This window comes from Heptranchias perlo, chromosome 6 (genome assembly GCF_035084215.1).
Source record: "Heptranchias perlo isolate sHepPer1 chromosome 6, sHepPer1.hap1, whole genome shotgun sequence".
NCBI classification, from domain to species: Eukaryota; Metazoa; Chordata; class Chondrichthyes; order Hexanchiformes; family Hexanchidae; genus Heptranchias; species Heptranchias perlo.
The window spans coordinates 62,093,468-62,106,354 of NC_090330.1; the positions used below are offsets into that span (position 1 = coordinate 62,093,468).

General features: G+C 44.3%; 1 protein-coding gene across 2 annotated transcripts in view; it reads left to right on the forward strand.

Annotated features, from left to right (window-relative positions):
* The window catches only part of cfap300 (cilia and flagella associated protein 300), a 59,317-nt gene that overhangs the window by 9,961 nt on the left and 36,469 nt on the right, over nucleotides 1-12,887 (forward strand). Inside the window, exons 4-5 of one of the 2 annotated variants that reach the window (XM_067985463.1) lie at nucleotides 191-360; nucleotides 6,331-6,503. In XM_067985463.1, the coding sequence (XP_067841564.1) occupies nucleotides 191-360; nucleotides 6,331-6,503 (343 nt within the window). The remainder of the gene's footprint in view (nucleotides 1-190; nucleotides 361-6,330; nucleotides 6,504-12,887) is intronic. The other variant, XM_067985464.1, reaches the window with a different exon arrangement.

The window sequence follows — 12,887 nt, forward strand, 5'->3', positions numbered from 1 at the left end:
CATGGCACAGTGCGTTGGAGCATCAATGGTGCTCGGTATGTTCTGTAGTTTACTTGCAGGTTAAAGTCATTGTTCACTATGAAATCTAACAAATAATTTGGTACCCTTTATATAAATCTGGGAAATGTATAACTTGGGTTTATGCTATAATGTGATATAATGTTTCCATTTATCTTTAATTCTGTCTTAGTAGGAACGGAAGTTAAGAAAATAGAGGCTGAAGAGGTTCCCTGCACGCAGCTTTCAATGTTACTCTTTGACCGTTTGTACACTGAAGAGATTGTACGAGAAACGGGGCACATTGCCAAGTGTTTGGATGAATTCTATGAGGATTTTACTATCTCTGATCAGCTTCGACAGGTAAGACGTTCATGGAACAGAAAATGTCATTTAGGGATGGTGGCATCAGTGTACAAAATAAATTAATTTTATTAATGTACGTGGATGTATTGCTTGCTTCACAAACAAAATATTGCTGGTTTGAGTCCCAGCACTTGAATTTGCCCACCACAGCTGAGATTAATTTTCACCTCTTAACTTGACTGCAAGATGGGGAGCTTTGCAGAAGCAGTGTGCTCGTCAGGCGAGAGGAAGTATCGATATTGATTTTAAAGAAGCATGCTTCTTCCGGTCCAGACGTATAATACTGTTGCCAGCAGTTACATAATTATACAGCTTGTAGTGCTTACTGTTTGGACAGAGAATGTTGCATAGCAAAGACAAGGAGATTGAACAGGAAAGTAATTTATTGAAGTGCGAGTCTGCATGACTACTAAACTAATTGTGTTGTAACAGTGTGTTCTTTGTTTGTTAACACTAATTGATGCTAAGGTAATCTTGAAAGCTTCCTCTTTGAATTCTCTGAATTTAATTTTTATGTATTAAACTTATGCACTGAGGTAATAGTTCGTCAGATGAGATATTAGGATTGAAATGCCAGTTGGGCGCAATTCGGGCTGGTTTGGTGCAATTCCAGAGATCCCACAGACTTTTTTTGAACAGCCATTCCTCCCTAAAATTTGGTATTTGTATGTTTTCTTATGAGCAGTGAGCCTCCACCCAAACAGTGGGCTGCCTGTCTGAGCAAGTCATGAATTTTGAAGTGCTCCATACAACTACTTTAAAGTGCTGCATTCTGCATTGAGAAACCTTTGAGGTGATGTTTCATGAAGTGAAACAAAGGAGGATTGCCATGATTGGCACTCAAGGGCACCCTCCCCAGAAGAGAGTCGTGAAAAATGCTTAGCAACAAATAGCCCATGTCACAAAGAGGACCTGGCAGCAAATGGGGACAAGGCTACTCAACAGATTCCCAATACAAGTATACACACCACAAAGTGGTTCATCTGAACCTGTTCCACTTTCATTGCTCCCCTACGTAAAGCACTCAAGACAATTGAAGAGAGGGGGGGGGGGGAAAGTAATTGTATGCATTTGGACAGTACATGCAAGCACATGTACAGATACTAAAAAATATAAAAAAGCTTCATTTTATTTTTGGTTGAAATACCTTGCTTGGAGCAATAAGGCAACTTAAGTAAGGGGAAAATTGCTGTGAGTGAGGGCTAGAATAGCTTTGGCAACATTAATCATGTGGTTGAGATGCTGCCTAGATGTTTTTCCTTGCTAGGATTGCCGCCAGAAATGTTGCAGAGTGGGACTTCCGCCCAACCAAATGAACCAGTGCTTACCCCAGTGAACCTTCCTTGGTCAACTGCAGTTAAATAGTTTAGGTAGGCTCCCAGATGTAATTCTGATTAGGGCTCACCTGTTGAGGGGGTAGGGGGAGGAAAGAAGTGGTCTGCTACTTATAGCAGCTTAAAGGGCCATGCACACTGAAAACCAGCTTTGGGCAGAGGAAGGAGGCCCTGTTTGGGAAAAACCGCTGAAGACCCCTAAAATGATCTGCTCAGGCCTATAGATGTGATTGTGCAATTGGCAGTTGCTGTCAGAGCAGTGAGTGCCAACTACGGGTACGGTAGCATGTGGTTATGTTACTGGACTAGTAATCCAGAGGCCTGGACTAATAATCCAGAGTCATGAGTTCAAATCCCGCCATGGCAGCTGGGGAATTTAAATTCAATTAATTAAATAAAATCTGGAATTAAAATACTAGTATCAGTAATGGTGGCCATGAAACTATCGGATTGTTGTAAAAACCCATCTGGTTCACTAATGTCCTTGAGGGAAGGAAAGCTGCCGATATGTGACTCCAGACCCACAGCAATGTGGTTGATTCTTAATTGCCCTCTGAAATGGCTTAGCAAGCCACTCAGTTGTAAAATCTCGCTAAAAAAAGTCATAATAAGAATAAAACCGGACGGACCACCCGGCATCAGACCACTAGGCACCGGACACGACAAAGGCAAACCAAGCCCAATCGACCCTGCAAAGTCCTCCTCACTAACATCTGGGGACTTGTGCCAAAATTGGGAGAGCTGTCCCACAGACTTGTCAAGCAACAGCCTGACATAGCCATACTCACAGAATCCTACCTTTCAGCCAACGTCCCAGACGATTCCATCACCATCCCTGGGTATGTCCTATCCCACCGGCAGGACAGACCGACCAGAGGTGGCGGTACAGTGATATACAGTCAGGAGGGAGTGGCCCTGGGAGTCCTCAACATTGACTCTGGACCTCATGAAATCTCATGGCATCAGGTCAAACATGGGCAAGGAAACCTCCTGCTGGTTACCACCTACCGCCTTCCCTCAGCTGATGAATCAGTCCTCCTCCATGTTGAGCACCACTTGGAGGAAGCACTGAGGGTAGCAAGGGCACAGAATGTACTCTGGGTGGGGGACTTCAATGTCCATCACCAAGAGTGGCTCGGGAGCACCACAACTGACTGAGCTGGCCAAGTCCTGAAGGACATAGCTGCTAGACTGGGCCTGCGGCAGGTGGTGAGCGAACCAACACGAGGGATAAACTTACTTGACCTCGTCCTCACCAACCTACCTGTCGCACATGCATCTGTCCATGACAGTATTGGTAGGAGTGACCACCGCACAGTCCTTGTGTTGTGTGGCACTACCACCGTGCTAAATGGGATAGATTCAGAACAGATCTCGCAGCTCAAAACTGGGCATCCATGAGGCGCTGTGGGCCATCAGCAGCAGCAGAATTGTATTCCAGCACAATCTGTAACCTCATGGCCCGGCATATTCCTCGCTTTACCATTACCAACCAGCCAGGGGATCAACCCTCATTCAATGTGGAGTGCAGCACCAGGTGTACCTAAAAATAAGGTGCCAACCTGATGAAGTTCCAACTCAGGACTACATGCATGCTAAACAGCGGAAGCAACATGCTATAGACAGAGCTAAGCGATTCCACAACCAACGGATCAGATCAAAGCTCTGCAGTCCTGCTACATCCAGTCGTGAATGGTGGTGGACAATTAAACAACTAACGGGAGGAGGAGGCTCTGTAAACATCCCCATCCTCAATGATGGCGGAGTCCAGCACGTGAGTGCAAAAGACAAGGCTGAAGCGTTTGCAACCATCTTTAGCCAGAAATGCCGAGTGGATGATCCATCTCGGCCTCCTCCCAATATCCCCACCATCACAGAAGCCAGTCTTCAGCCAATTCGATTCACTCCACATGATATCAAGAAACGGCTGAGTGCACCAGATACAGCAAAGGCTATGGGCCCCGACAACATCCCGGCTGTAGTGCTGAAGACTTGTGTTCCAGAACTAGCTGCGCCTCTAGCCAAGCTGTTCCAGTACAGCTACAACACTGGCATCTACCCGACAATGTGGAAAATTGCCCAGGTATGTCCTGGCCACAAAAAGCAGGACAAATCCAATCTGACCAATTACCGCCCCATCAGTCTACTCCCAATCATCAGCAAAGATGTTGTCGACAGTGCTATCAAGTGGCACTTGCTCGCCAGTAACCTGCTCACCGATGCTCAGTTTGGGTTCCGCCAGGACCACTCAGCGCCAGACCTCATTACAGCCTTGGTCCAAATATGGATAAAAGAGCTGAATTCCACAGGTGAGGTGAGAGTGACTGCCCTTGACATCAAGGCAGCATTTGACCGAGTGTGGCACCAAGGAGCCCTAGTAAAATTGAAGTCAATGGGAATCGGGGAAAACTTTCCAGTGGCTGGAGTCATACCTAGCACAAAGGAAGATGGTAGTGGTTGTTAGAGGCCAATCATCTCAGCCCCAGGGCATTGCTGCAGGAGTTCCTCAGGGCAGTGTCCTAGGCCCAACCATCTTCAACTGCTTCATCAATGACCTTCCCTCCATCATAAGGTTAGAAATGGGGATGTTCGCTGATGATTGCACAGTGTTCAGTTCCATTCGCGACCCCTCAGATAATGAAGCAGTCCGAGCCCGCATGCAGCAAGACCTGGACAACATCCAGGCTTGGGCTCATAAGTGACAAGTAACATTCGCGCCGGACAAGTGCCAGGCAATGACCATCTCCAACAAAAGAGAGTCTAACCACCTCCCCTTAACATTCAACGGCATTACCATCGCCGAATCCCCCACCATCATCACCCTGGGGGTCACCATTGACCAGAAACTTAACTGGACCAGCCACATAAATACTGTGGCTACAAGTGCAGGTCAGAGGCTGGGTATTCTGCGGCGAGTGACTCACCTCCTAACTCCCCAAAGCCTTTCCACCATCTACAAGGCACAAGTCAGGAGTATGATGGAATACTCTCCACTTGCCTGGATGAGTGCAGCTCCAACAACACTCAAGAAACTTGACACCATCCAGGACAAAGCAGCCCGCTTGATTGGCACCCCATCCACCACCCTAAACATTCACTCCCTTCACCACCAGCACATTGTTGCTGCAGTGTGTACCATCCACAGGATGCACTGCAGCAACTCGCCAAGGCTTCTTCAACAGCACCTCCCAAACCCGCGACCTCTACCACCTAGAAGGACAAGAGCAGCAGACACATGGGAACAACACCACTTGCACATTCCCCTCCAAGTCACACACCATCCCGACTTGGAAATATATCGCCGTTCCTTCATCGTGGCTGGGTCAAAATCCTGGAACTCCCTTCCTAACAGCACTGTGGGAGAACCTTCGCCACACGGATTGCAGCGGTTCAAGAAGGCGGCTCACCACCACCTTCTCGAGGGCAATTAGGGATGGGCAATAAATGGCAGCCTCGCCAGCGACGCCCTCATGCCATGAACGAATAAAAAAAAACATAGGAACATACGAACAATGACGGACAGAAAAAGACCCTCTGGTCCATCCAGCCTTTCCCACACAATCGTGATACGTTGAAGCCAAGTTCCATGTGTGAAGGTGCAGTGTATTTATCTACTTTAGGAATCTCTTTCTATTCCTCCCCCTGACCACATGCACAAAGTTTGGAAGCATGTGTGTTTTGTTCTGATACTGTGGCCAATTGTTTTTCCTTCAAATGTTAAGAGAGAGATGTACTCCAAGCGATACTCTAGTTTTTGTCACCCCAACACGTCCGCTGAATCGTTAATTGAAATGGAAGATATGCAGGACTCGAGAGTAGCCCTGTATGCGGGATGATTTAAAAAGAAATAAATTGATCCATCCGAAAACTAACTGACAGGGATTCATCTGAGGGTCAGTACTTACTCTTTCCAGTATGTACCATCTGCACTTCAGTTTCCCTTTTAGTACTTGAAAGCAATGTGCCCTGTACAAGACTGGATTTAAGAACACACTTATTTCGCTACTGCTTAAGATATATGCTTTTGCAGTAAAGCATATCCTAATGGTTATGAGTCTTAAACACTCCTTCACTGTTGCAAGTAATGGATTTTTCCCACTTATCAAATAACTTAGTCATTAGTGAAGTAATGTACATTGAGAGCTACTGGGATTTTCTTGAACTATACTTTAATACATCAACCTGTGATTTGCTTTATCTTGACAATATTACAATTTTATTTTTCAACAAAATCATGCTGTTTTATAATTTGTTACAAGAAAAATGTAATTCCATATTAAAATTGTGTTGTTACAAATTAATTTCATTAATTATTTTACAACTACTTGGAAATTAGGGGGGGAAATGCAGCTTTTATTTCATGATACTGGGTCATTTAAGGAGAGTTGCCAAATTTGTCATTGAACGAGCGAGCCAACCCTGTAAAAGAAATGAAGAGCCAAAATCAGATACTTTATTTTTAGCTTTAAATTACTGAAAAAGATAATGCACAAATGGAAAAATGCTATTTGAGAAATGTGCTGAATGATATCATGAGTCCACCACCTTTAATCATGTTGGCAAGTGATTGAGATTTTGTTCATTCCTAATTTTCCTTTTAGCTTCACTAATGAGTATTCTATATTTAATTTAGGTATTACTGTTGGAAGACTCTGACAATTATCAAATATTCAGTGAGGCGGAACGTGACGAATTTGTCTTCCGCATCTTCAAACATCTCTGCTTGGGTGGAGCACTCTGTCAATTTGAAGATACGATTGATCCTTATCTGGAAACCACTAAGGCAGTATACAAGGAATTAGTCAGGTCCGTATGATGTGCTGTCAGATTCTTTTCTTTTAACGCCACAGTATGAAGTTTTCAAGACCTCACATTGCCTGTTGAAATTTGAATGGTTCTTTACCTTTCGGCTCTATGGAGACAGCCTGAAATGCTCTTGGATACATCCTGTATCCTAACAAAAGTGTTAGTATCTTTTAATTCTTTCTCATTTAATAATTCTGGTATTTTATTGTTGTTCCCTATGCAATATATGATGTACACTATAACAGCAAAATATATAGGAAAGGCAAACTTCACTTTAATTTCTTTGTTTTTAACGACTGATTCAGGGAGATTCAGGAAGCTGTAAACTTACAAGTGAAAATAAATCTGCTGCACTAGAGAGGAGGAGAGCAGGAAACCTTCAGCCAAGCCTGCTGCATGTATTTTTGCTGCTGCTGCTTTCGCTGCCTGAGCTGCCACCATTTATAGTGGGCTTCCAGGAAAGTTGCACACTTTCTGAACCATTAATTTTGCTCTTTGGCTTATATAAGTGCAGTATTAGCATTGCACCACATAGTGGAGTTTTAGGAATTGAACAGGAAATTTAACGGTGATTTAACTGAACATTAACTTTCCATAAGAATACTGTCCCTAAAGTTCTTTGGGATGTGCCGGGATCATGCTGGCCAATGCCCTCCAGTGACCCCAGACCCCAGTGGGACGGCATATAATTTGCATGGAGGGGTGGATTCCGCTCCATTATTTGCAAAGTACAAAGATGTGAGGAATAATTTACAAAGCTGTAACGCAATTGAGAAATCTGATAAACTGCAACAGTGGACCTTGAGCAATTTGAAGTCATCAGAGGATCTTGAAGTTATGTTACAACCCATAGCATACTCTCACTTTTTTTATTTTATGTAATATATATCTGAATGATTTTTTCTGTGGCCAATGTGTGTATTATTGCCATCTATCAATTATATATTGATGAGTAATGCTTCAGAAAAACTTATTTTTATTCACAATCTTGGTTTGTTTTTGTATGAAAAAAAGAGGTGGTGGGGGTGGGAAGGCTATACAGCAGCAATGATGAAAGTACTCCTGATATCAAGACCCAGTGAAGGAAAGTGAAGATTTTATTAGAAAATAATTCACTGTGCCTCACTGAGATTTTGTATACGTTGTACACGTTAGGAAATACTCCAAAAATAAAAGGTCATTAAAACATTTCAACTTCTCAGTTTTTTAATGTTTTTACATTATGTGCAAAACTTTATAGGGATATAATAAATTACTGGGTAGTGCTCGGCAACATTGACTAAATTGGGAAAAGTACCCAAATGCTTTTTTGTTCTGTTTCCTGTTTACAAATTATATTTATTATATATTAAATTCAGTACATGGGGCACACGTTTCATTGAAAACTCATTGTAAGTACCTGCAATACCTGTTTACCCTGTAAGAGGCATTGTGATAGGTACTATCATAGGGTACGTGAGGTGTGCGTTTCATTGAAATCTCATAAGTGCTTCCAGTATCTGGTACAGTTAATAAAGGTCAATGCTAACCGCATACACCTTTAAACAAAACTCAAATTGAATTTTGAAAGCAAACAAAGCTTCTTTGAGGGTAACAGATAGAAAGGGAAGTGGCAGGGAAGGGGGGAAACTGGTTGAGGGTGAGGAGGCTTCTGGCCTCTCAGGACCCACCCTTGGAGGGAGAGTGGGTGGAAGGTTATGGGTGAGGTGAGTGACAGTGGAACAGAGAGGGGGAAGGATATAGGGGTTAAGTGGGTCATTCTAAGGGGAAGAGGTAGGTGTAGTGATTGGAGTGAGGGGTGGTGGGAAGGGGAATCGGTAATGGGAAGGTGAAGGTGTAGGAGATATGAGGGGAGACCACAAGTGATTGGAGAGAGGATTGGAAGGGAGTACTGAGGGACATATTTCCACACAATGCCCATCCCAAATGCAGCCTGCAGCCATTAGTGGCTCCTTTACCTGACTGTTCACGCAATCAGCAACGCAAACATCAGAGACAGGTCAGCATGTGAAGTAAAAACAGAAAATGCTGGAAACACTCAGCAGGTTAGGCAGCATGTGGCAAGAGAAACAGAGTTAACATTTCAGGTCAATGACCTTTCATCAAAACTGGAAGAAGTTAGAGATTAACAGTTTTTAAGCAGGTTCAGAGCCAGGGAAAAGATGGGGGAGGGGAGGAAAGAACAAAGGCGAAGGTCTGTGATAGGGTAGAGATGAGTCCACAGGAAGTGTAAATGGTTACAGCAGAACTATTACCAGCAACTGCTGACAAATAAAATGGGAGCGGTGGTTATAATCTAAAGTTGTTGAAATCAGTGTTGAGGCCGGAAGGCTGTAAAGTGCCTAATGGAAAGATGAGGTGCTGTTTCTTGAGCTTGCATTGAGCTTCATTGGAACAGTGTAGAACGCCAAGGACAGAGAGATCAGAGTGGGAGTGGGATGGAGAATTAAAGTAGCGATTGACCAGAAGCTCAGGGTCACGCTTGTGGACCGAACAGAGGTGCTCAGTAAAGCGATCACCCAGTCTGCATTTGATCTCCCCAATATGGAGGAGGCTGCATCGTGAGTAGTGAATACAATATAATAAGTAGCACAAATAAATCGCTGTTTCACCTGAAAGGAGTGTTAGGGACCCTGGATGGTGGGAAGGGAGGAAGTGAAAGGGCAGCTGTTGTGTCTCCTGTGCTTGCAAGAGTGTGCAATGCCATGGGAGATCAACTAGTTAACTTTGAATATTGAATAGGATTAATTGGCTAAGCTTTTGTATACTCCAGAGGAAGACAGTAGTGGTTGTTGGAGGCCAATCATCTCAGCCCCAGGACATTGCTGCAGGAGTTCCTCAGGGCAGTGTCCTAGGCCCAACCATCTTCAGCTGCTTCATCAATGACCTTCCCTCCATCATAAGGTTAGAAATGGGGATGTTCGCTGATGATTGCACAGTGTTCAGTTCCATTCGCGACCCCTCAGATAATGAAGCAGTCCGAGCCCGCATGCAGCACGACCTGGACAACATCCAGGCTTGGGCTGATATGTGGCAAGTAACATTCGCGCCGGACAAGTGCCAGGCAATGACCATCTCCAACAAGGGAGAGTCTAACCACCACCCCTTGACATTCAACGGCATTACCATCGCTGAATCCCCCACCATCAACATCCTGGGGGTCACCATTGACCAGAAACTTAACTGGACCAGCCATATAAATACGGTGGCTACAAGAGCAGGTCAGAGGCTGGGTATTCTGTGGCGAGTGACTCACCTCCTGACTCCCCAAAGCCTTTCCACCATCTACAAGGCACAAGTCAGGAGTATGATGGAATACTCTCCACTTGCCTGGATGAGTGCAGCTCCAACAACACTCAAGAAGCTCGACACCATCCAGGACAAAGCAGCCCGCTTGATTGGCACCACTCCATCCACCACCCTAAACATTCACTCCCTTCACCACCGGCACACAGTGGCTGCAGTGTGTACCATCCACAGGATGCACTGCAGCAACTCGCCAAGGCTTCTTCAACAGCACCTCCCAAACCCACGACCTCTACCACCTAGAAGGACAAGAGCAGCAGGCACATGGGAACAACACCACCTGCACCTTCCCCTCCAAGTCACACATCATCCCGACTTGGAAATATATCGCCGTTCCTTCATCATCGCTGGGTCAAAATCCTGGAACTCCCTTCCTAACAGCACTGTGGGAGAACGTTCACCACACGGACTGCAGAGGTTCAAGAAGGCGGCTCATCACCACCTTCTCAAGGGGAATTAGGGATGAGCAATAAATGCTGGCCTTGCCAGCGATGCCCACATCCCATGAACGAATAAAAAAAAAGATCATGTAAATCTTTTGCCTTTTACTAGAATTATTGAACACTTGTTCACATGATAATGGTTATGATTTTGATTCAACTCCTTAATATGTCTCTTGAGCAAAGGAAGTAAGAAGTCCACCCTACTCAGTCAAAAGGTATTTTTGTGCATCCAAGGAGACTATCAGAACGCAGGTCTTTGTGCTTTGTATTGTATAACACTTGTTTTGGTATGGTGTACTAGATTGGATTTTGCCAGTGTTTTACAGTTGTCATTGAGGAGAGATGTATCCTTATGAGGTCCTTGCCACCTTTGTTTATCAACATGATTATAGGTACTCAAAGTGTCCAGGAGTATGTTTTCTTTTCTTTTAATTCTTTACACATATGTCATGAGCACTGTGATTTACTTATAGTTACTCTGGCTGTTCTCTCTGACTTTCTGTTCTGTTTTCACCACCCAAGTTCTAGTCTATAACTGTGGTCTGAACAGTTCGGTTTGTGTTAATTGGGATAGAGTAGTGAAAGGAGAGGGATGGTGAGTAGTTTGTGTGTGAAGGAAGTAATGGCACAGATTATTTATTGAGACTGGAGTAGTGAGGAGTTGGGATATGCAGACAGGGATACTTAAAAGACTGCTGCAATTTAAAGGATCAGAAGGCAACCAGCTATTAAAGAGGCAGAGACAGAGCAAATACACATTGAAAAGAAAATGGCAAAAGGTGGGCTAGCATCAGGGGTTGCCAATATGACCAAGGCCCCAAGATTCTTGGAAGCTTCTGTGGGGGTATTGATGGCATTAATGACGGGGAAGCTCTAAAACTCCTGGGTAGACACACAGGGGAAGCGGTGGGAGATGGCAAAATTGAACGAAGGTCTGTCAGGTTTAGTTCGGTAATGCGATGGCTCACTTGCAGCACTGTAAATGGTTGCAATCTTCAAATATTCTGACCTCCTGTCATTGTTCAGTCACTCCTTCTGAATCACAAGTGAGAGTATACCCTCCTAAAATGAATGACTTGTGTTCCTTTAAAGAAAGAAGGATGTGATGAGCAACCTGGTAGCTCCAGGGAGCCGGTTTCTACTGAGTCTGATTCTCTGACTCAGTCATGGTACTTACTTATTTAAGAACCAGCCCAGATGTTCCCACTTGGGAGGATATAACTAGTGATACAGAAGGGATATCACAGGGTGAAACACAGAACACCAGTTAGCAGGAGGAGTTGGGAGGAAGTGATGAGGAACCAATTGACTTTTCGCAAGGGGACGGAAATAACTGGCATCAGTTGAGGAGTCCAGGGACCCAGATCTCGGGGCCCAGTCTTCAAAATAAGTATGATTCAGGAGATAGAACTCATGCAGGTAGTAGATGGTCTCCTTTTCGTGTGTTGCTGGTAGTGAATAAGTTGGATGAGTCTATTTGCAACACAATGAAGGAGGTATGTCTTGGCATACAGAACACTCTGGTGAATGTCACAGTCCAGGAGCCTTCTGTGGCATGTCGTTGGGAGGAGGTTCTGTGGGCAATCGTTGCTCATGGAGTGGCAACCACTGCTGTTCCTATAGATTGTATGAAGCACCTTAGCTCAGGGCTTTCGGGACGTAATTGGGACTATTTAATCTGTTGTCATTCAGATCATTAGCCCAACTGAGCCTGTGTTCGGCATAGTGGATAGCGAGGAATGGTCTCTGATGTCGCCATTTTTCATGATAATGACAATGTGGCTGCATCATTCCACCCTCCTCCAATGCTAGCACAGGATGGAACTTCTAGCCTGGACCAATTAGGCATTGAACGCATAAGTGACGTGACATTGGATGCAGGTCCTGCAAGGACATCAGTATCACTGAGGTGAGTGCCACCTCAGTCCTTGAGAGCTCAAATGATACAATCTCCTAACACTGAGGTAGCACCATGTAGAAGTAAGAGATTCAGTTCATGTGTGAAGAGATTTAGGCATAAGCGGTAGGCACAGTGATAAGAAATAATAATTAGACATAATGAAGAAGCAATGAGTAAATTTGAAAATCTTTGACTTATTGGTGTGTTTGTGGATTACTTTTATAGGGGTCTTTGGTTCTCTTTATTTGTTTATGAAGAGTTGCAAGTGTCCTTTCCTTGAAAGGAAGGGAAGTGCATTGCAGATTGCAGTTCTGGTTATTTCTGAGCATTGCAAATTAGGCAATGGCATTATGGGCTCTGGAGATGGTGTACATCTACTGCAAAAAGTTATTGATAATTTCTTGTCGAATGTAATGTGCTGCTGGCAACGAGTTTACCATCTCCTCCACTCTTCTAAGCACCCTTGTCATGATGGGATTGATGACCTGCACCTTCTTTCCCCATCATCTGAAGATGGAAGGTCAAATCCCTTCCTAAGTGCACTATAATTTCATTGCCCTTCCTGTACGGTAGGGTTCCTCTTAACCTTTCCGAGCAATGGAAGCAGTACTTCAGGATACCAGTTCAATAATTATGTGGGTAGCACTCAAGGCTTCATTGAATCTATAGTCACTCTCAGTCCTATAATGTCAGTGATTTAGACAGCCATTGTTGAAGTGGGTAACCCTGGTCTGC